At 38.7% G+C, this 24,722-nt stretch overlaps 2 protein-coding genes across 3 annotated transcripts in view; both read left to right on the top strand.

Annotated features, from left to right (window-relative positions):
- UQCRB (ubiquinol-cytochrome c reductase binding protein) overlaps positions 1-24,722 on the top strand; it is a 62,916-nt gene that overhangs the window by 30,349 nt on the left and 7,845 nt on the right. The gene's annotated exons all lie outside the window — the stretch shown is intronic.
- MTERF3 (mitochondrial transcription termination factor 3) lies at positions 141-23,117 on the top strand. Of its 2 annotated transcripts, XM_066264645.1 has the most exons (9): positions 141-296; positions 5,936-5,963; positions 7,371-7,713; positions 9,466-9,618; positions 14,385-14,574; positions 16,573-16,720; positions 17,057-17,128; positions 18,342-18,503; positions 22,858-23,117. In XM_066264645.1, exons 3-9 carry the CDS (start codon positions 7,386-7,388, stop codon positions 23,050-23,052), a joined length of 1,248 nt encoding a protein of 415 aa, XP_066120742.1. In that variant the 5' UTR covers positions 141-296; positions 5,936-5,963; positions 7,371-7,385; the 3' UTR covers positions 23,053-23,117. The 2 variants fall into 2 exon arrangements, with proteins under 2 accessions (XP_066120742.1, XP_066120743.1); XM_066264646.1 differs by lacking the exon at positions 5,936-5,963.

The raw sequence follows: 24,722 nt of genomic DNA on the forward strand, positions 1-24,722 counted from the left end.
CGCTCCTGGCGTCTTCAGATTCCCAGTGGGCGAGGTCTAAGGGCAGTGCCAAGCGGAGGAAGGGAAGCTGTGGGCCCGGCCCGCTCTTTCCCCCGCGCGCCGGCCGCTCCCCCCCGCCGCCTCTCAGATGGTCTCGCCCACTCCCGCCGCAGCCCACGTGGGTGAGGCAGCAGCGAGGCGCCCGCCCAGTGGGCCCACGAGCTGAGGTCGGGGCGGTGGCGCCCGGGACGCGCTTTCCTGCTGCTCTGACAGCCACTGAGAAACAAACCGCAAGACCCAGCTAGGCCTCGCCGCAGGTAAAGTGAGAGCCGAGGGAGCGCACAGGCCCTGTCCTGCCGGGGGTTGGATCCGGACCCACCCGAGGCTAGGCCGAGTCCGAGGGCCCCATGACCTTTTTAGGTCTTCGCAGCCCAGTCGAGAGGGTGATTTGTTTTGTTTTTACCCCTGACTGATAAGACCGAAACCATGCTTATTAGCGCGCTTTGCGGAGTTCGCGGAAGGACGGTATGGATGACTATAATGGAGTTAATAAAATGGCGTGGGGGGCGGGGGACGAAGAGCGGCTTACTTAGGATGCCGTCTTTCATCTCATTTATTAGCCTTGCAGAGGTAGAAATATTGGACCCTCGAAAAACAGCATTTCGGTGTCAATTCGTATTTCTAACGAAGTACTTACTAAGGCAGATAATTGAGAAGTATGTAATATTTTAATGGACTAAAGAGTTCTTGAAAGGTTTTTTTCTTTGAGATTCGTGAGGAGAGAGTTGTGTTAGAAAATGAGTTATCACCAAGTAGGGCTTTTTTTTTTTTTTTTTTCTGAAGCTGGAAACGAGGAGAGACAGTCAGACAGACTCCCGCATGCGCCCAACCGGGATCCACCCGGCACGCCCACCAGGGGCGACGCTCTGCCGCGACCAGAGCCACTCTAGCGCCTGGGGCAGAGGCCAATGGAGCCTCGGCTGCGGGAGGGGAAGAGAGAGACAGAGAGGAAGGGGGGGGGGTGGAGAAGCAAATGGGCGCTTCTCCTATGTGCCCTGGCCGGGAATCGAACCCGGGTCCCCCGCACGCCAGGCCGACGCTCTACCACTGAGCCAACCGGCCAGGGCCAAGTAGGGCTTTTATACATGGGAAATGTCTTACCCACTTTGTAGGCACATGAGTTAACCATAGTTGCAATTGATGTATTTCAGCCCAACAAACATTGGAACGCTGCAAGGCTAAGGGAATAATCACTGGGAGGGTGAATCCGGAGATGAGACCCTGTTCTCCTGAAGGAACAGTTAAACAGTTAATCGATTAGTGAGATACACATAGCGGTGAAATGATATAGAAAAGATAGTATGTAAACTGAATACTGTAAACAAGAATAGAAGGATAATCATGAGTTGTGTACATAAAGGTATTTTAATGACTATGGATGGAATTCAGAAGCTAATCTGCCTTATGTGGGAGGAGTATTAATTTGAGCCTGGAAAGGCTTCAGAGTGAGTTTGGGATTTCAGTAGTTTGCTTTGAAGTAGGTAAACATAGAAGTCAAAACATTTTAATAGGGCCATAAGAATCATCTTACTGACCTGTAAGCTTTTAAAATGTGTTATTGACAAATTGGTTATTGCCTGACCAGGCGGTTGCGCAGTGGATAGAGCATCCACCTGGGAGTTTAGGACCCAGGTTCAAAACCCAGAGGTCACTGACTTGAGCAGGGGTTTGCCAGCTTGAGCATAGGATCATAGACATGACCCCGTGGTCACTGGCTTGCGCAAGGGCTTATGGGTGGAGCCCCGCCCAATGAGAAAAGCAATCAGTGAACAACTGAAGTGCCACAACAAGTTGATGCTTCTCATCTCTCCCTTCCTGTCTGTAGGTCTGCCCCTGTCTGTTGCTCACGTGCACTAAAAAAAAAAAAAGTGGTATTGAACCCCCTCATGGGCCCAACCAGAGGTGGATTAAGGTCAGTTGAGGCCACGGGCACAGAAGAAAATATTGGGCCCTTTAAAAAAAAGAGACAAAGAAAATAGAAAACATGTTAACCATATTTTTAAATAAATAAAAGATTATGTATTATTAATGTTAAAATTGCACATATGAAACCAAACTTGGTGTCATTAGAAAAAAGTGTAAAGTTGGGGTTTTGCGGGGCCCTTCAGAAGTCGTGGCCCAGGGCGCTAGCCCAGTGTGCCTGCTGTTAAATCCGCCTCTGGGCCTGACCTGTGGTGGCGCAGTTGATAAAGCCTCAACCTGGAATGCTGAGGTTGCTGGTTCAAAACCCTGGGCTTGCCTGGTCAAGGCACATATGGGAGTTGATGCTTCCTGCTCCTCCCCCTGTTCTCTCTGTCTCTTTCCAATCTCTCTCTCTCTAATAAAAATGGATAAATAAAACCTAAAAAAAAAAAAAATCCGCCTCTGGGACCAACATTGTGCTAGACTACCTCAAGAAACTTAGTCTTGTCAAGGTAGCCTAATTGAGGTCTTCTGGCTTCCAATTCAGTGCTTATGACTTTGCTGTGCAAAGAATGAATGTTGTAAGTTGAAGGGAAAACTTGACAAGATTTGAACGCTCATTTCCTAACAAAATTTAATAAAAATTATCAGTCTCACAAGCTGTCGTGTATGCTTATTTCTTTTTCAAAAACACTTCAGAATGACAGTACGACTTTCACTTTTTACAAATCCCTTTCAGGAGACTTCTCTAAATAAAGTATTTTTGATTTCCGATTGGGAGCCTGCGTATGTAGACATGTATTAGTCAGTGCCCCGACTCTCCAGAGTGTTCAGTGGTAAACTTGGGCTAATTCAGAGCATAAAACAAGCCTAATTTCAATACATAGAAAAACAAAGTAAAAAGTTTATTGAATTCATTTATATTTGGCTGTGTAATCAATAATAGTAACTGGTAACATTTGCGGAACATTTCCCATATCCTGGACACCAGGCTGTGTTTTCTATGTATTAATTTATTTAAAGTGAAATTATGTACGCACCAAATTTACCTTTAAGTTTGCTAAATATAAATTCCTTCATATTCCTTCCAACCTTTTATCAGCCTTTTCTTATAAAAATCTTTTTAAAAGCAACTGTTTTCCGTCATAAATATACATGTATTCATTGCTTCTTGTCTATGTATTTCATTTTGCTTTCTAATTATGACTTTTTTTAAGGCTTTTCTTTTTTTTCCTACAAACAGAATTTGATGAAACTGATTTTCTTCAATTCCCTTTTGAGTTACAACTTTATCTGTGAAATAATCAACAGTGTTTAGCCTTGAGAATAAAGCAAGAACCTAGATAGCAAGGATAATACTTTGATGATTCATTTAATACAAAGTAGATTTCTTCTTGTTTTTTACTTGGTGACTAATGTACAGTTGCCCCTTCAAAGCACGGTTTGAACTGTGCAGGTCCACTTGTATGCAGATTTTTTCAATAAATATATTGGAAAAAAATTTTGCAGAATTGTGACAATTTGAGTAAACTTGCAAATGAAAAGCATAGCCTAGAAATATTGAAAAAATTAAAAAGCTATGTCATAAATGGGTAAAATATATTATTGATAGATACTAGTTTGTTTTATCACATACTATAATAAAATTACAGAAATCTATTTTAAAAAGTTAAAACATCAAAAGTTGTGCACATAATACAGACTGTACATGGTAATATTTGCAGCCATAATCAAGAGAAATGTAAAGATGTAGTATTATAACTGCATGAAAATCACTGTGGTACATACTGCACTAGTGTAATAATTTAGTAGCTAGCTGGTGTTGCTATTGCAGTGAATTCAAGTGTTGCAAACATCCACTTTTGAGTTTAAGAGTATCTGCTTAGAATGTAGTGTGACGCTAATGGTCTCCACATGAGCAGTTTCTCTCCAGAAAATTGCATATTGCATTGTGTTTAGTGTAATACCATAAACCTTGAATAACACTAAGGGACCCATACAGGGTACCACTAGTGATGCTAGAAGTGCTCTCAAGAAACAGGAAAGTTATTACATTACAAGAAAAGGCTGAATTGCTTGATGTGTACTATAGACTGAGATCTGTAGCTGCAGTTGCTCTACGTGTCAATATAAAAGAATCCAATATACAGAGCACTGCAAAAAAAAAAGGGAAATTCATGAAGTCACTGGAACTATGTCAGCAGGCACAAAAACCTTACACTTTTTTGCAAAATACCTTTTTATCTTGTATTAAAAATGCAGCTTTCATATGGTTGCAGGATTGCTATAAGAGAAGCATACCCATAGACTAGGATGTTATTGGAGAAAAAGCGAATTTATTATATGACAGTTTAACGCAAAAGGAAGGTGAAGGATCTGAAGCTGGAGAATTTAATGCCAGCACAGGATGATTTGATAATTTTAAAAAGATATTTGGCTTTAAAAATATCAAAATAACAAGCAGCTTCTGCTGAACAAGGGGCAGGAGATGAGTTCCCAGATATCATTAAGAAAATAATTATAAAGGATATCTGCCTGAAAAAGTTTTTAATACAGGAGAAAGTGTCCTGGAAAAAACACTGCAAAGGACATTTATTAGTAAGAAAGAGAAGGGGGCTAAAGGGTTTCAAGAGAAATTCAAGAGCTAGTAGACACCACACCAGAGGAATTAACAGAAGATGACTTGATGGGGGTGAGTGCTTCTGAACCTATACCAGGAGATGAGAAGATGGTAGAAGGAGCAATGCCAGCAAACAAACGCATTAGACAATCTAGCAGAAAGGTTTGATTATTCAAGACTGCTTCCGACTTCCTTGACTTCCTTTACGATGAACAGCCAGTAGTTGCCATCACAGCCATGCACATGCAGGTGCAGGTTCCCATTAGATTCAGACAGACGGTAAAGAAACAATGGAGCCGAAAAATGGTGGGCCACTCCTTTATTCTAGCCTCGCGCCAGCAGGCAAGTCAATAAACACACAGGGCACCAAAACCCACTCGCACATTCTCCTGTTCCACAACCAGGAGAATCTTTTCCAGTTTTCCCCGGAATCAAAGGCCCCCACCAATCTCAGTCACCTCTAGTTCCCCATTTGCACATCTCCCTCCATCTCCGCACAAACTGGCTTCTCTAGCAACCTCCCATCTTGGCTGCTGCTTCTTTCTCCTTTAGCACTCTGCCTTCTCTCTGCACAAACTGCAAAAACATGGCTTCCTTCTTCTTCTTAAAACTGGTGCGAAACCCCTCCTCCAGCACACACTAGCATGACAAAGCCCCTTCCCAAGCAGGAAGGTAATTAGCATTTTCATGTGGGCAGCGGCCATTTTTAACAACTAAAGTGAGTAAAATCAACACCAATTTTACAAACTTATTTGCCCAACATACAACATGGACCCTTCTGTGATGCGGACACTGAAACTGAAGTAAACAGTAAAAGAAGAATTGGTACTGTGTGGAAACAATTTTAGGGATAAGAAAAAGCAAAATTGTCAGAAAATAAAATATATTTCCATAAAGTTACAGCAATGTGCCTGCCTCTTCTGCCTCATCTTCCACCTCTTCAGCACCTGCAACCCCTGAGTCAGCAAAACCAACCCTCCTTTTGCTCCTCCTCCTCAGCCCCCTCAGTGGGAAGATGAGGAAGACCTTTCCTTCCTCCTCCACCTAATGAACAGTAAATATTCTTGCTGTGTACTTTATAAACTTACCTGCCGTATATGTATGTGCATGTCTTTCTGTGAAAATCTAATAACTGTTCAGTAAGAACTATATGAGACATTTTGTTTTATCATCATTGCCTATGTATTCATTGTGTAGATTATCATTTGTAAAACTCATATGAGAATGGATAGCCTATCCCTACATAGCCATAAGGTGGATAATATTTAATATAAAATTAATAATGTGTTACAGTTCTGACTGTTTTATAACTGCTTTCAAAGAATTACATCACCATAAAGTATCTCCTTTCTCCCTCCCTCCTTTTCTCTCCAGTAATTATAGAAACTGCATAGCATCACAGGTAAGTGGTTATTTTCAAGAATGTAATAATGTTTCTAATACTACATGTATTATGAATGTAACTAATACTGTATACCATAAAACAGGGGTCCCCAAACTTTTTACAAAGGGGGCCAGTTCACTGTCCCTCAGACCGTTGGAGGGCCGGACTATAAAAAAAACTATGAACAAATCCCTATGCACACTGCACAAATCTTATTTTAAAGTAAAAAAACAAAATGGGAGCAAATACAATATTTAAAATAAAGAACAAGTAAATTTAAATCAACAAACTGACCAGTATTTCAATGGGAACTATGCTCCTCTCACTGACCACCAATGAAAGAGGTGCCCCTTCCGGAAGTGCGGCGGGGGCCGGATAAATGGACTCAGGGGGCCGCATGTGGCCCACGGGCCGTAGTTTGGGGACCCCTGCCATAAAAAAATGTATAGGCATTTTTCATTGTTATATTCTATCAACACAATCATCGATTATACTAGGAAAATCGATAACTGTAAAGGAGTTATATTGGTGCTTCTTTGTTACCAGTGCATGAATCGTTATACCTGTTAATAAAGGCAAATTGTTTTTCATGTTATCTGTATTTTTGATGTCTAGTGTTAGTAATACATATAAAATCTACAGTTTTTTGTATCATAAGATAACAGTTTAGGTGCTGACAGTTTAGCATGTAAACTTATGCCACTGATAAATACAGTATAGTACTGTGAATGTATTTTATGATTTTTTTTAACATTTTCATTTCTCTAGCTTACTTTAAGAATACAGTATATAATACATATACTAAATATTTATCAACTGTTTATGTTATTGATAAGGCTTCTTCTGTTCAACATTTAGCTATTAGTAATTAAATTTTGGAGGAGTCTAAAGTTATACACGGATTTTCAACTGCGTGTGGTAGGGCCCGGTGCCCTTAACTCCCATGTTGTTCACTGGTCAGTTGTATATACACAAAATACATTTGCATAACTCAGTGTTGTTTTGGTCAGCAATCTGTTTCTTAAATGTTCTCAAACCAAGCTTCATGAACACTTAATTGCATCACCTTATTTTCTTTAACAGATATTATTACATTAATGGATATTATTGGGTTAAGCTATAATTTGAATATTTACAGATTTTTGTTTTAAATATTTTTCTTACAGTGCTTTTGCCTTTTTTTTTAATTGTAAAGTATATCATTATTTTTTCAGTTCAGAAGTTCCTGTCTTAGGTTCATAAATGAGACTGCCTTGTTTTTGGGTTTTCTTATGCTTAGGAAACATCTGAGGACTTTAGTCATCTAAATTTATTAAATACCTTTTAAATAGTTTTTATTTTGTCTTTTTGTTGTTTGAATATTGTTTTAAACATTTAAGTAAAATACGTTTCTCTTTTTTTAATGGTTATGTATGTCCTGTGTAGGCTACTTTAAGAAAAATGGCTTTGTCAGCCCAACAGATACCCAGATGGTTCAACTCAATTAAATTGAATTGCTTCATTACTGCTACACAACTCAAAAATCCTTTTCCACGGCCAGGAAAAACATTGTTGCATGGATTTTCTGCTCAGCGTCAGACGTCCTCTGACAATTGCTTTCTCCAGAGGGGATTTAAGACTTATAGGACTTCTCCCGTATGGAACAATAGTTCCCAGTCTACCAAATCAAGTAGCCAAGAGATTAATTCTGCCCAGAGCACCATGCTTCCTTTCATGAATGAGCAGTCACAAAAGATACCCAACTTTGATTCTGAGCTTTCTCTAGAAGGTAATTCTGAACTTTCGGAAAAATCCCTTTTGCCCCACTTTGGTCATTTGAATAAACTACTTGTTTATACTGTTAGCCTATTTCAAGTCGTATTTTGTACCTGACAGGAAAAATAACAATACCAGTTCTATTAGTTTATTTCTATTATACCTGTTTTGCTAAGATAAAAGGTTTGTAGGTTAATATCTATAAAATTATTTTATAGCTATATATATATATAACATTTGCTATATAACATACTTAATTTAGACTCAAATTTTTTTCTGGTAATAATTAGGTTTATTAGGGTATAATTTATATCAAGAAAAATTCATCCTTTTGGTGTGCACAGTTCTATAATTTTGACATACACATTTAGCTATGTAATGACTACCACAATCAATCAATACAATAATTATATCACCCCCTTTTAGCCAGTCCTCTCCCTGCTGTGCTTCCTATTCTAGGAATATTTCTCTGTAAGAATATTTCTTTATTGATTATTTTAGAGGGAGGAGAGAGATGAGAAGCATCAACTTATAGTTGCTTCATTTTAGTTATTCGTTGATTGCTTCTCATACATGCCTTGACCGAGGGACTCAAGCCAAGCTAGTAACCACTTGCTCAAGCCAACAACCTTGGGCTCAAGCCAGGGACCTGGGGCTTCAAGTCAGCGACCTTGGGATCATGTCCATGATCCCATGCTCAAACCAGGGACCCCATGCTCAAGCTGGCACACCCTCTGTCAAACTGACGACTTCGGGGTTTCTAACTGGGGATCTCAGCATTCCAGGTCAACTCTCTATCCACTGGTCCACCACCAGTCAGGCCATGCAAGAATATTTCACTGCAAATGAGATATTAGGTTAAGTAGAATATGAAAGACAATGAGGGGATAGGAGTTGGGGGCTAGGAGGAAAGGCTGGCTAATTGAAATGAGAAATTATAATGATTCGAAGCAAAAACAGAACAAAATCACGTCTTGATTTCTTAGCTTTAGTTAAGTTGTAGTTTCCAGTATCTTCCATACTGCGTTTAAGGTGAAACAAAACCTCAGAATCAAGACTGCTAGAGAGTCATTTAGCAAAGGACTACAGGTGGTAGAAACACAACCAGTTTTCTTAAAGATATTTGATAATAACTTGGAGAAAAGGGATTAAATTAAAATGACATTTTTAGTATGTGATAGCTTTAACCCATACAGTTCTCGCTGGTAGAATCTGTACTTGTGTACAAGTTAACAAGCTATGGTAGATACTATCTCTTTTTCATATTGTACTGAAAGAATAGTTGTTCCTTAGCATTCTTAACTGTTCATTAAAAGTGAAGCAAAGGGAAAAGAAGGGATTTTATATGGGATGAAATAGAAATTGACCAAGAAATTTATTGGAGGAAGAATAGTTGATATCTCTAAATAGCTTTACCCTTTCTTATTAGAAAGTAGAGCCTGACCTGTGGTGGCTCAGTGGATTAAACATCGACTTGAAACACTGAGGTTGCTGGTTTGAAATCCTGGATTTGCCCAGTCAAGACACATATGGGAGTTGATGCTTCCTGCTCCTCCCCCCTTTCTCTCTCTGTCTCTCTCTAAAATGGATAAAGTCTTAAAAAAGAAAAAGTAGAAAATTTTGGATCTAAATGTTTAATACTGAAATGATCCCCAAGATTTAAGAATAAGCAAAGTAGGGAAGAAGTTGTTTTTGTATAAATAGTTTTAAGTGTACAGATTGGAGAGCTAACTTTTTCTCTCCTTCCACGTGGCTGACTTCAAAGGACTGGACGACGTGCCTCCATTTTCTCCGTTGCAGCCAGTTTCCGAGGAGGAAGCTGTTCAGATTATCGCAGACCCTCCATTGCCCCCGTTTTCGTTCACACTTAGAGACTATGTGGATCATTCTGAGACTCTGCAGAAGCTGGTACTTCTAGGTGAGTCTGAATAACCTACAAGTACTTCTTGAGTGTACTCTTCATTTCTCTTTTTACTGTTTGAATTAAGTGTTTGTAATATTTATCGAAATAATACATACACATGAACAGAAGTCAAATAGTGTGAAAGGTCTCTAGAAAAACTACTCCCCACTTCCTCCTTTCTGAGGTAGCACCCCATTTCCCAGAGGTATCTATTTTTTATAGCTCTTTCTGTTTATATTTAACCTCTAAATGTTTTTGTAGTTTATAATGCTGTTGCTTGGTTCATCAGTTTTAGACATCAGTTAATCTTTTGTATGTACACGCATATTTTTTCCCTATTTATTCAATTCTCCCAGTATAGTTATATTAACAAGTTTTAGGTAAATCAATAGTCATTGATTACATTATGGCCCTAAGTATTGCTCACTGCTTTCCAGGTGTATTAGGATTGTTTTCCTTCTTAAAAAACTTTTCATTATTCCATGGTTAATAATTGCCTTGTTTTTCATTTGATTATCAGTTTTCTTTGTTCCTTGGTCTGCATTTTCCCACACCTATCAGTGGCCTCTCAGTTTTTCCTACAGTTAACCCTGTCAAATGGTGTATTTATTCCTTTTCCCCACGACCCCGACCTTCTTCCTAGAGCCTACAAGCCTCCTGATTTTGATGGGTTCTCTCGAGGACTGCTCCGTAAGTATCTTAGCTTCAGCTGACACGGTGTGCCTGGATCAGGGTAGTTGAAGGCAGCCAGGGGATCTCACTGTAAGCTTTTACTTAGCCCTCTTGTTTTGAGTTTAGCGCCTTACTGCAACCTTCTGCTTTTCCCCTTGTCCCTGGGTCTGGTACTTCTCTTGTGTGATTTACCCAAATGATAAACCTTTCTCCTGGAGGATTGAGAAGATAGGATAAGTAAGGGGTCTGTTTCAAACCCATCTGCTTCTCATTCTCTAGTCATTGCCTTAGTTTAGGTCCTTGTTTTTCACTGAAAAGTTAGGAGCTTCCTAACTTGATAGTCTGCTTATAAGCAATATTTCCCTGATAATCTCTCTAATAGTGCTCTTTCTAAAATGCAAATCTAACTATGTCAGTGACCTACTTGAAATCCTTCAAAGCTTCCCATGGCTTCAAAGTTACCCTTTTTAGCTTCTCCGCTTGCCACCCTTCTTTTGGTTGGCCAGCTTGAAAACTGGAGATCTTAATTCTAGTTCATGTAACTTCTAAAATATCTTCTCTGACCGTCCAAACAAAGGGACCCTCTTCTTGGCTCACCGCCTCCTGGTTTTGTCCCAGCTGTAATAACATTACAGTTTACTTACTCATCTGTCCTTGCACAAGTTACCCAGATGTATAGGAATGGCCTTAGTTCTCAAGAAACTTCAAGACCTCACAAGCATCTAAATATACATACAAAAGAATAACTAGAACGCAAAGATGAAAGTGATAAGTCCTATATAAGAGATACAAATAAAGTATTCTGTGAGTTCAAAGAGAAAGATGCCATCTGCTGCAAGCAGGAAAGCCCGTCTCCTTCCTTTTCGAACTCTTTCCCACCCTTGGGATCGGTGCTGTGGATGAGACAAGATAACATGACCTGGTTCACTCCCTTTACTCAGAGCTGCGGAATCTGAGCCATTCTTTCATCTATATGCTGATAACTGACAGCACATCTTAGAGGTAACTTCAACGACAGCATTATGAGAGATGATTGCATGTCAGGCAGTATTTTTGAAGACTCTAGTGATCATTTTCTGTCTGCTTTCCAGAGCTGTTTTCTGTCCTCGTCTGCCTGTTCTGCATCCCAGGAGGCTAACATCTATGCACTAGGGTTCCTTTGCCATGCGGCTGCTGGGCTGCTTGAGCCAGTAGGAGGCACCGCAGGAGTAGAGGGAGTTTTCCTGGTTCCCTCATTGCTTTGAGTCATGTAATTGCCTCCTCCTTGACAACAGCGCCTCCTGAGAAACCCTTTCTTAATCGCTTCCCTCTTGGTTTTGGTAATATTGTACTTTTTCTCCCTGTCTCTTTAGCACTAGGTGCCTTTGTTTGTTCTCTTATTCAGCTCACACCACTGTATAGAATCCCTTCATTAAAGTCGTTTTTCATTTGAACTTTCTAGGGCATTTCTTTTTCCTGCCAGACCCTGATTAATAACAATAAATATGTGTAGCACTAACTGAGCACAGCAGTAATTTTTGTAGTTACTGAGCTGATGGGATAAAGCCAACTTAGACTGTGTTCACATAGAAGTTAGAATCACATTATTTTTCATTTTATGTATCCCAAAGCCTACCAGAAGTGCCTAATCCAAAGTTGGCATTCAGTGACTATTTTTTTTTAACATTATTTATTTATTTTAGAGAAGAGAGACAGAGAGAGAGAGAGAGAGAGAGGAGAGCAGGAAGCATCAACTCCCATATGTGCCTTGACCAGGCAAGCCCAGGGTTTTGAACCGGCAACCTCAGTGTTCCAGGTTGACACTATCCACTGAGTCACCAGAGGTCAGGCTCAGTGACTGTTTTTTCAAGTTAATGAAATTGTGAGTAAGCCCAGGTGATCTGTGCTGACAGCAGTGTGCCCTCCTGATGAGTTTCTACTCCCCTCTTGCTGTTCAAAAGCAGCTTTTTTAGGATTTCTGTTTCAGCACAGGGTGTGACAGCTCACGCAGAGCAAGGCGCTTGAACACACGGAAGCCGTAGTATTCGGTTCAATTTGAAGTCTGAGCCCTTTATCCCCATTTGGCACAGATTTTTGGAACTAGTTTCTAATATATTTATTCATGCATTCAAAAATGTTACTTATTTTTCTATAACCCTTTGAGTAGTGAGTTTTTTTTATGCTCACTGAACCCCGGGAGTGGGTTTTTTTGTTTTTTTTTTTCAAAAAATGAAATTAGTTCCAGTTAGTTTTATTAACTTACAATCGTGTTTGTTTGATAACTAATTTATGGAAACAAGAAGAACATACAATTGCCTTTTTTTAATGTTGCCTTACACATTTTTAAAATAAATTGATCGGACTCTGGATGGTCAGGAGGCACGAGGACGTACATGAACGTTCATACTACTCAAAGGGTTAATTTTTCAAGTGGTCTCATTATATTCTAAATGAAGAGTTCTTTCCCCCTGTTGAATAGACTGCCATTAATTATTGTATGCCAGATTTTAGTTCATCCTGAATCTGTTTCTGGTCTTCATTTTGTGTGTATCTGTAATCTACTTTTCTGGTTTTGACCATCTTATATCAATACCTATTTAATATCCAGAAACTTGACATTAGAATTATATTTGGATTTAAAAATATGGAATTATAATTTTTCTAGTTGTGGACACCATTAAAGAAAGAATGTTTTTATTTTATTGCTTTTATATTTAAGACTGTAACATTACATCTAGAAATCAGTTTGAGAGTTCTTTTTAATCTGAAGTAATATGTTAATGAATATGAAATCTGTGTCTACACTTAAGATTTTACGTTTTCAAATGTTTACTCTAAAGATAAAGAATAGGCCTTTTCTATTCATGTTTACTTTATTTATTTATTTGTTTATTTTTCTTTTCTGAGAGGAGGGGAGATAGAGTGACAGACTCCCGCATGCACCCTGACCAGGATCCACCCGGCAAGCCCTGTCTGAGGCCGATGCTCTATCTGGGGCCATGCTCACACTGAGCTATTTTTAACAGCTGATGCAGAAGGCTCCCTGGAGCCATCCTAAGTGCCCAAGGCTGATGCGCTGGAAGCAGTCTAGCAATGGCTGTGGGAGGGGAAGAGAGAGAGAAAGAAAGGGGAGAGAAAATGTTGGAGAAGCAGACGGTTGCTTCTGCTGTGTGCTCTGACTTGAATCAAACCCGGGACATCCACACACTGGGCCAACACTCTACCACTGAGCCAATTGGCCAGGGCCTGTTTATCTTTTTTTTAAGTCAAATAAAAGGAAAAAGATAAAAGAATGCTCAGTTTTCATGAGGATTTCGAATTACAGGTTACTTTGATTCTCTGCCTAATTAATGCTGACATCTAATTATGGCCATAATCAAAGAATGATTTGAAATAAAAACCTGATATTTCTCCTTTTCATTCTTTCTCTCCTATTCCTTGTCTAATTTACTTAGATTACCTAAGATTACAAGAATCTGTGAAGGTTGAAGGTTGCATTCTCTCTGCTTTGTGGTGTACTTGAAGGCTGTAAATGCTCACCTGTTCTCAGAGACATTTCTTGAGCTCCTTCAAGGTACCTGCCTCTGTGCTAAAGACCTAGAGATTACAATGATGAGTAAGGTAGAGGATGTTTTTATTCCTCCTATGGAAGGGATTAGAAGCATATTTTAAAATAATGCTTACAACTAAGATAAAAACAACACTTTAAAGCCTAGATTAACAGTTTATTCATATGATTCATTACTCTATAGAATTATGTACCAGGTAGGTAACTACTGTGGAGCTAATTAGGGACTCATAAGCATCCTTCAAATAATACTTATTCAAGAACCATAGGTAGTGATGATGGTCCCAATATGACTTAGTGAATTTGTGTGGAAATTTAGTCCCAGGTGTACTGTTTTCCACTATATATGACTTTGAACTACATACTGTACTTTTCATTTTAATTTATTTTTATTTCTGTAATAAATTTGGTTTTAAAATATTTTAAGGTTTCTGCTGACCTATCTCAGTTCTCCTTCAGATAGGCTGTTAATCTCCATCACTGATTCCTTGAGCTTCTATATATGAAGTTTAATGGCTGAGTTAAGCAGTTATCGTCAAACCGTGTTTTTAATGTATTATAGGAGTGGACCTGTCCAAGATAGAAAAGCATCCAGATGCGGCCAACCTCATTCTGAGACTGGACTTTGAAAAAGACATTAAGCAAATACTCCTGTTTCTTAAAGATTTGGGTATCGAGGATAACCAGCTGGGAAAATTCCTGACTAAAAATTATGCCATCTTCTCTGAAGATCTTGAAAATCTTAAGACCAGGTAGGATTTTTAGAGGGATTCTCATATAACCCAAGGAGTTATTATTATGAAGGAAATATATGTGTGAGTTATTTTTTGTCACAGCTGTATAAGAATCTATTAAGATAATGAACATGAATGTCACTGTTTTGTTTGGACCCTCTTGGATCAAAATTAAGAATCTAAAACATTTTTTGTTTTGTTTTGTTTTAATTCCACAGCCCATTATTATTATTTTTTCCATTATTATTTTTATGTGAAAACAAAAACTATAAAAACTTCTAGCTGAGTTAGTACTTAACTATTTCTCTTTGGAAACTGGAAGGTTTTTTTTGTTTGTTTCTTTTTTTAATCCATTAACAAATGGCAGAATTATCTGAGAGTACACTTAAAAGAAAGAAAGTGAATTTTTATGTTTTTTACTAGCCATATTTTGATGATAAACAATTGACATTCTCTTTACAGATTATTGTATAATTTACTTAATCATTCCCGTAAGTTAGTTATTTTGGTTGTTTCTTTTTTTAGCTTTCAATAAGCACTGCTATAAACATCTTTGTGCCTCATTCAACATTCAAAGAATTTATTGATATCAGTACAATGAATTCATTTTGACCATGAGATAAGAATTCTTTTTTTAATAATTTTACTTAGAAAGTTAAACTTTTAATGGGGTGACATGAAGAGATAAGAATTATACTGGGATTGAGTAAAGCACAGAAAATTAAATGGAATCCGTGTCAGTAAGTACATACTTTTTTTGTTTTGTTTTTAGCAAGAGATAGACAGATAGGGACAGACAGGAAGAGAGATGAGAAGCATCAAGTCTTCGTTGCGGCGCCTTAGTTGTTCATTGATTACTCTCTCATAGGTGCCTTGACCGGGGGAGGGGGGGCTCCAGCCAAGCCAGTGACCCCTTGCTCAAGCCAGCGACCAGGGAGCCATGTCTGTGAGCCCGTGCTCAACTCAGCACCCTCGAGGTATCGAACCTGGGTCCTTTGCATCCCAGGCCAATGCTCTGTCCACTGTGCCACCACCTGGTCAGGCAATAAGTTCACACTTTGAATTCCAGACTATTCTCACACTGATTTTGAGCCTTACTACATTTCATGGGCCTTTGCAGTTAGTTCTCTGAACCTTCATAGTTTAATGGCATTTTTTCCAATTAAGAAAACAAAACATTACATTGCTTATATTGAACAATATGAGCTCTTATTATACATGCAAAGCACTGAGTTAGACTTGAGTCATATAAGATAGTCACGCTCTCTCCCTTCATGGGATTTGCATTCAGTACAGGGGAGAGAAAGAATGATTCTAGGAAACTCAACCTGACGTATGCAGATCTGCTCCTCCCGGCTATCTGGAACATTTAGTTTCTTCCCATTCAGAAACCAACTTGCCCTTATTGCTCAAGATTAATTCTGAAGAAGCATGCATACCAGGAGGTGGGGATCCCTGAGCCATTACAGAGGAATATTACAGTTCTATTACTAATAGCCCCATTTTATAGGGGAGACACAGAGGTTAAATAATTTGCTCAAGATTATGTAGCTAGTTTAAATGGCAGGCCTGTGATCCAAGCCCAGTTAGTCTAACTCCAGAGTCCTGGCTACTACACCATACTGTCTCTGTACTTTTAATTCTATTAAGGGAACTTGAGAGTCTTTGTAAAAGAATTCTGAATCTATTTTCTTAATTTGTATATTTTCTGTTCTTAGACCAAAAAAAATTCTTAAACCAAGTAACAAAATAAGTCAGATTTACTGAAATTCAGGGAATTATTTTCTGGTGTTAAGTGTAAATGGCCACCGTACTAGAGTTGAGCTTGACTTAACCATATTTGCATCATTATTCTAGAATGGTTATTTTTTAATATCTCTTTCCCCCCCCCCCCGTGTGTGTGTGTGTGTGTGTGTGTGTGCGCCTTTTTAAAAACAGTAACCTGACTCTAGTGCTTTGGAAAGTAACCTGACACTAGTAAATGTTTATAATGTATGTGCATTTTTGTTTCTTTAGAGTGGCTTATCTACAGTCAAAAAATTTCAGTAAGGCAAATATCACACACATGGTCAGAAATGCACCGTTTTTGCTGAATTTTTCAGTGGAAAGACTGGATAACAGATTGGGATTTTTTCAGAAAGAACTTGAACTTAATGTGAAGAAGGTAAAGAAAAAAAAGGGGAATTTATATGTTTCCATGTCAGCAATGTTTAGTAACTGTTAAAAGCTCCTGTTTCTAACAGGTCTGAACGAATAAGCCTGCTGGCTGTACTATTTTATAATATTCCTATAATTAATTCCTATATAAGCAATTCCATCTAATTGCTTCCTTAAGTTTTGTTTTTAGTCTTTGTTTTTCCTCAAGTAGTGTTATGTATTTGTGGGGTTCCTAGCACTTTTCTGACTGGGTCATTTTTAGTTTTGTATGTGTAGTAATGCTTTGGTTTTCTAAACTAGTTGAATGCATATATAGTAATGATTGACTATTTTATCACTATAGACTCGAGAGCTAGTAGTTCGTCTCCCAAGGCTACTAACTGGAAGTCTGGAGCCCGTGAAAGAAAACATGAAGGTAATATGACTTGAAGCTTTTGAGAAATCAGCTTCTTTCTTTAAGTGTTTAAGTCCTATAAAGAAGATAAATATCACAATTGTCATCTTAAAGAGAACTGTATTATAAATGAAGTTATTTCTAAAAAGATGAAACTAGAAAATGCTATACTAAATATCCAGCAAGCACTGTGTTTTAGTTGATAATATTGTCATATGTTCAGATGTTGCATGAGTAACTCACCTTGCAGACCTGACGGCCATGATCCTAGAGTAGACCAGGTATCTGGGTGGTCCCTGGAAACTGCTTCCGTTGTCCTCGTGAGAGTCTGTGTAAATGTCACCCAGGTGGGAAATGAGTTTTGGAGGCTGGATCCAAAAGACTTCTGTGAAAGGAATAGTGGCCTGCACATTGCTCTCCTTGGCCTGCCAATTGCCAGCTCTAATTTTTGTCACAAAATATACCAGACACTCTTCACTGTTTTTTCTCCCAGAGGATCATGCAGAGCCAAGAACAGCTGACTAGTTAGTATACAAAGCTGTAGTAGTATTTGAAATTATGTAAGGCCTATTTTCTGAGGTGCTTAAAGTGTTTTATATTCAGCTGTAAACATTGTTGAGCACCTGCCCATGCCGTACGCTAGGGAGAGAGTCCGTGCTCTCATGGAGCTCTCAGCCTAGCGGGGAGAGCGTGCGGAGTGACGCAGGCAGGGGGTTGGGGAGCACATAGGCTACTGGGACTGCACTCAGACTGAGCCTGTGTTTCGGTGTTTAGTGTTTTTATTTCTGTCTTGAATTTTGACATGTAGTTTTTCAGATAACACTTGGGAGCAGAGGCTCAAAAAGCAGTTTGAAACTCTTACACTGGTCTGTATGGTGGGGCCCGTAAAGATAGCCTGACCAGGTCTCCCATGCCCACCATCACTCTGTCTTTTAATCATAATCGCTCCTTCTGGATCCTCTTGATGGTCATCTTGCTGTGAGTAGCCATTCTCTGGAGAGGGGTTTAAAATTCAGGTTGCTCCAGAAGTAGGAAGCTATGATCCCTTGAGGTCATTGCCATAGCTGGCTCCCGATTTTATTGTCCTTATTTTAAATTGTAAAAGAATCAATGTGTCCTCTGCATAGTATCAAGGTAACTTTCTCTTTGTGATTTATAGCAACTCTATTTTTTTTATTTATGATTTTGCAACTCTTTTTTTTTATTTATAATTTTGCCACCTTTTTTTTTTTAGGTTTATCAGCTTGAACTAGGTTTTAAACACAATGAAATTCAACATATGATCACCAAAATCCCAAAGATGTTGACGGCAAATAAAAGGAAACTTACGGAGACTTTCGATTACGTGCACAATGTGATGAACATTCCCCACCACATCATTGTCAGATTCCCACAGGTAATGTGCACAACTCTCTGTAAGAGCTGTCCCTGCCCTCATCTGGGGCTGCCCTTCAGCATAACGCTGTTCACTTGTGAAGCTGCCTTGCTGTTTGTAAAGGAATGAAACGAAATTCAGTCTAGTTCTGAGAATTGTGTGGAGGTCATATTTCTTTTGCCCATCTTTTTATCAAAGAACACACCTCACAAACAGAGTAGAGGGAGGCATTGTCTGTGAAACATTTAGAACTTCTCGGGCACACATGTTCATTTCAAGAGGAGAAATAAGTGATGAATCCATTTCCCTGTACTTTTTACTTGATCCTAATTATGCCTGTTGCAATCTAATGTATTCTCTTTTTGTGTTTTTCTCCACTTAAATTTGAAATAGATTGCTTCCCTTAAAGTTCATTTCAGGGTTATGCTTGCTTTTTATTCACAGTCTACCTAAATTCATTAGTTAATAGCCATGTTGTAATGATCTCCTACCAAAGCGTAAAACAGTTCAAGTTTGCCATCAAGACAAAGCCTTAATTATATCTTTTAAGCTAATCAGACTCTCCTGTTCTTTACTTAGGAAGTGAATGTTAATTCTGACAGCAGAGGTCTTGTCTTATTTATATACACTGGTAAATCTCCAGTGCTTGGAACTGTACGTGGCAATCACTAGGTACTAGGTAAATATTTGTTGAACAAACTGATTGCATTTTATCAAAGTCATCCTTTGTGGTTTGTCATGGGAGTAGATTAAGTACTTATTGGGTAAATGGAAGGTTGAATTTCATTAAAGTGATCCTTTATTCCATTTGCTACATGTGTTCTAGATATAAAAATGGGCAAAAGAAATGACTAATAAAACTCAGAACTAGATTGCATTTGGTCCAATTCCTTCACAAATAGCAATGTTTATCTACCTATCATACTTCACTGTAAATGGGCCCTTCATACAGAATTTTTTCTGTTTTATCAGAGGCATATGTATTCATTATAAAAAGTGTTAGAAGCCCGCAGTGGTGCATATTTGACTTATAGAACAATTGTAAAGTAAGCAATTTTCAACTAAAACCAATGGCAGTTGGTTTTTCCCGGGGTTGGTAAATAATTCAGAGACAGTTAAAGCATGAAAAGAGATTCTGATTTATGGGTACAAAAAGCAATCAGACATGGCCTGTGCTCTTGTGGAACTTGTAATCTCACATGGAAGGTGGGTTTTAAAAATGTAATTGCTTTACATAAAGTTAGAATCTTAACATGTATCTTACAGAGTTATTAATTTAATTCAGAAGAGGTAAGAAAATCATAGAAATAATAACAGCTATTGAATGCTTACTATGTGCCAGCACTGTCTTTACCACTTTACTTGTATTAATTTATTTAATCCTCACAACCATATGAAGTAGGCACTGCTATTATCCCTATCTTATAAATGAAGAATGTAACCATGAAAAGTTCAGTAACTTGTCTAAGGTTACCCAGGTAACAAGGGGTAGATATGGGATTAGAACTTTGGCTGTCAAGTTTAAAAACCCATGCCCTTAACTAGGATGTGTTGCCACTCTAAGAAGTGACATTTGAGTTGTCAGTAGGATGAATGGCTTCTCAAAGATGGACAGAAACTTGACAAGTAGCGGAAACTATAAACTTGACCAGATGCATTAAAATCACGTTTAAAAACACAGATTTGAGGCACCCTAAACTTGAGACTCTGGAAAGCCCAGTTGGAGAACTATGGCTTCCATATTGAGACTCTTAGACTCCTAGAGGTCTTGGTAGTTTTGCTGGGGTTGGGGAGGAAAAAAGAGCCCGACCAGGTGGTTGCACAGGGAATAGAGTGTCGACCTGGGATTCTGAGAACCAGGCTTGAAACCCCAAGGTTGCCAGCTTGAGTGTGGGCTCACCAGCTTGAGCGTAGGATCACCAACTTGAGCATGGGATCATAAACATTACTGCATGTTTGCTGGCTTGAGCCCAAAGTTTGCTAGCTTTAGCAAAGGGTCACTGGCTTGGCTGGAGCCCCCTGGTCAAGGCACATATGAAAAAGCAATCACTGAAATCAATGAACAACTAAGGTGCCGCAGCTATGAGTCGATGCTTCTCATCTCTCTCCCTTCCCACTGTCTGTTTCTCTCTTTCACTCGCTTGCAAATAAAAAACAAAACAAAAATAAAACGCATTAATGAAAAATACATTAACTGATATTAGGATGTGAGGAAACTACTATATACTTTAATTTTTTAGCAGATGCTTTAAAAAGTCTGATGTGAAACTATTATACATTTCTCAAGCAAATAACCATTATTGTTGGCATATCTATTTTATAATTAAAATGGGGAAAACTATAACTTAGTAGGTATGGGGTATGGTTAGTTTAGTCATTTCAAAGCAGTAACGAATAACAGAAACAGTAGGGTAATGACACGAGGAAATCACTAGCTAAGGAAAGATGTATTCTGGATCCTCTAAACCCATGTTTCTTTTCTTCCACTGTGTGCTTCTCCAAAGGCAGAGCCTGAGTTCACATTAGGGAAACAGGGAATCAGTAATTTTCATGCCTGGTTTCTGTTTTAATCCCTGATAATTTAATGGATCATTAGCAGAATGAAATTTTTCTGACAATGGCAAAGTTGCCCCTGATGATTAATAATCAACAAACGGAAAAGAAAAAGCCAATCTGAGCTATGGCTTTTGGACTGGAATGATCGCCCAAATCTCTAAGAAAGTAACCTTGAACCTTTGGAGAAGTAACATAATATCTGGTCATAAGCCATATAAATGCTTTAAAGTGTCATTATATTTTGGAAATTTATAGTGAATAGTTGGGAGCTTCAGAGTTATTTATGGTCTTGTCTGTATGTTATATGATAATTTTATAAGCCAAGAGTCACTGCAGAAGAGTCATACTTCTAAAGCAGTGGTTTTTCAACCATTTTCATCTCATGGCACACATAAATTACAAAAATGCTGTGGCACACTAAAAATAATATATTTTTGTTGATCTGATAAAAAAAAAGGTATAATTTTGATTAATTTACACCAGATGGCTACTGTTATATTGGTTGTTGTTGTTTTTTATATGACAATCTAAGGGAAAACAGGTCAGTGACCCTGGCTAAATAGTCAAGTATTTCACATTTTAAAATTTCTTACAGCACACTGGTTGAAAATCATTGTTCTAAAGGAATACATCTAGAAGTTTCCCACATTTTTATGAGCAGTAATGGAAATTCACTTACCAAAATGAAGGCACAACAGCATGTAATTTGATTTTCAGAGAGAAAAAAAGATGTTTTGTTCAAAAACAAGCCAATCTCTAGCCCTGGCCAGATAGCTCAGTTGGTTAGAGCATCATCCCAAAATGGAAAAGTTGCCGGTTCAACCCCAGTCAGGGCACATACAGGAACAGATCGATGCCCCCCCCCCCACCTTTCCCCTTCCTCTTTCACTAAAATCAATCAATAAAAATTAAAAACAAAACAAAAACAAGCCAATCTCATGTTGAATTAACACATCATACATTTTTGGTCACTGTACTTTAGTTTTCAACAATTGTTTTACATATGTCCCTCTAGGTGATCTGTTATTATTTTGTTTCCACTTGAACGTAAGGAATGACACCAGGTTATGTGTATGTGGCGGGTCCCCAGTGTACCTTAAATATAGTCAAGAGAAGGACCTAATAGTAAATGTGGTTCGTTTGGGCCTTGCCAGGGTGCCTCACAGATGTCTGTCTCTTCAGCTTAGGGCTCTTTCAAATCTGGCCTGATATCCCAATTCTCCCTTTTTTCTTGCCGCTGGCTGTAAGGACTTAGCTTACTTCTGATGCCTTTTTAAAGTTGCTGCTACTCACTCTCCTCCTCAGGAGTTTTATCCTCCTTAGTACTTTTCTTCTTTAGTTGCTCCCCTAGAGGCCAAGTTCATTTCATTTTGATATGAGTCAGGGAGCAGCAGGAATTAAAAAAGAAGGGAGCCACTTCACAGATTGTGAAGTCTTACACACTTTTTGATGCCATAGCCCTTGGTCTTTAACTTTGGTTCTCAAACAGCAGGCATCTGAATCACCTGGAGGACTTGCCCCACTCTCAAAGTTTCTGATTACATAGGTTTGGAGTGGAGCCTGAGAATGTTAGCAACTTCTCCCATGTCTCTGTATTAATTAGTCAAGGTTCTTTGCCTACATTGTAGTCCTTAATTTTTTATAATTGTTCTGTTTGTTAGTTTGAGTCCCTTTTTAATCATTATTTCTTAGTGGAAGCTACAAGGTTTAAACCCTGAGCATGTGCTCAATACTTTGTTTGTTAGCCTGTTCAGCCATATAAACATTTTAATAGTTCATCTTTCAATACTCAACTTGATAAACTGTTTTTCTTTTGTAGGTATTTAATACAAGGTTGTTTAAAGTCAAAGAAAGACATTTGTTTTTGACCTATTTAGGAAGAGCACAGTATGATCCAGTGAAGCCTAACTACATCTCTTTGGACAAATTGGTATCAAGGCCTGATGAAATATTTTGTAAAGAGATTGCCAATGCCTCAGTACAGGACTTTGAAAAATTCTTAAAAACTCTTTAGTCTTTAATGAATGTTGAAATGTAAAGTAAATGTATATATGAATAAATTAATATGCTTCAAAATAAATGCCTCAAGCCTCACTTAATATTAGAAACAATTTCTTCATATTGTAAATTTGAGTCCAGCTCTGGTAGATCTTTCTCAAAAGTTCCTAGTAACTTAATTCTTTGACTCAACCATTTCCTTCCTTCTGGGAAAGTAGAAAATTCATAATACAGTATAGCAAGCTTAAAGAAAGAGAGTCAGCATATATATATATATATATATATATATAGAGAGAGAGAGAGAGAGAGAGAGAGAGAGAGAGGCTGGCTTGTCATTCTGGTGAAGATGAGAAAGTGGAGGATTTTCCTCTTATAGTCACAGGTCTTTTAAAGTGTTTTCATCACAAGGCAACTGTATTTTCTTTGAAAAGTTTAATGAGTTTCTGAAGTATACTATATTATTTAATATCTACTACTCAGATGATGCTACAAAACACTTACAATTTTGGACTCTGCACTGTTATTTCCCCAAGCACAGACATTCCGAGTTGCTCACATGTGGCTACTGAGAATCAGGAAAGGACAAAGGATAGGAAGGAAAGTAGTTTGAAGGTAAATAGATGGCAATGAGACATAGTAAAAGGTCATAACAAACCTTTGACATATTGCCTGTGTGCAAAAGATTTATAACATGAAGGCCTTGGCCGGTTGGCTCAGTGGTAGAGCGTCGGCCTGGCGTGCAGGAGTCCCGGGTTTGATTCCCGGCCAGGGCACACAGGAGAAGCGCCCATCTGCTTCTCCACCCCTCCCCTCTCCTTCCTCTCTGTCTCTCTCTTCCCCTCCCGCAGCGAGGCTCCACTAGAGCAAAGATGGCCCGGGCACTGGGGATGGCTCCTTGGCCTCTGCCCCAGGCGCTAGAATGGCTCCGGTCACAACAGAGCGACGCCCCGGAAGGGCAGAGCATCGCCCCCTGGTGGGCAGAGCGTCACCCCCTGGTGGGCGTGCCGGGTGGATCCCAGTCGGGTGCATGCAGGAGTCTGTCTGACTTGTCTCCCCGTTTCCGGCTTCAGAAAAAATACAAAAAAAAAAAAAAAAGATTTATAACGTGAATTGATACTTTTTTTTTTTTTTTTTTTTTTTTTACATTTACCATTTAGATGTAATCCTGGGGAAAAGAATTTTAACCTCTGAGTCTGATTATTTGGAAAATGAGGCATCATGACTTCAGTTTTCTGTCATAGGATCTCGAGATTGAGGAGAATGTTAATCCGGAGGCCCCTAGGAAAGCACACCTGGTATTTGCCTTTGCATAGTTTCCTCCAGGATAATATTGAGCCAATGCAGTTTGGTCCATGAGACATTATTAAGCCTCTACCTGATAATCACTTGCACATCAGGTCTTATCCTCTTTATGGAAAGAGATTTCTGGCACAATCTCAACTGTTCCATTGATGCCAACTGAGCACCAGACATGTGAGTGGAGAGGCGATCGTGGATATGTCAGCCTCGGCAAATACTACATGTAGCAGAACTACTCAGCTGAATTCAAAATTGGAAGAAAAAACAGTGTTTTACACCAGTAATTTTGGGAGTAGTTTGTTGTGCACCAGTATTTTATGATGTATTGGGTGTCCTAAAACCTCTTGAGAAACTAAATTTGTAATTGGTCAGGGCCAAGTATAGTGG

This window comes from Saccopteryx bilineata, chromosome 3 (genome assembly GCF_036850765.1).
Source record: "Saccopteryx bilineata isolate mSacBil1 chromosome 3, mSacBil1_pri_phased_curated, whole genome shotgun sequence".
Lineage (NCBI taxonomy): Eukaryota > Metazoa > Chordata > Mammalia > Chiroptera > Emballonuridae > Saccopteryx > Saccopteryx bilineata.

Excerpts from the sequence above, each read along its gene's own strand:
- MTERF3 (XM_066264645.1), top strand. The coding sequence starts at position 7,386 with ATGGCTTTGTCAGCCCAACAGATACCCAGATGGTTCAACTCAATTAAA. Across the intron at positions 17,129-18,341 it reads CCGTGAAAGAAAACATGAAG|GTTTATCAGCTTGAACTAGG; the intron begins GTAATATGACTT and ends TTTTTTTTTTAG. Across the intron at positions 18,504-22,857 it reads TCATTGTCAGATTCCCACAG|GTATTTAATACAAGGTTGTT; the intron begins GTAATGTGCACA and ends TTTCTTTTGTAG.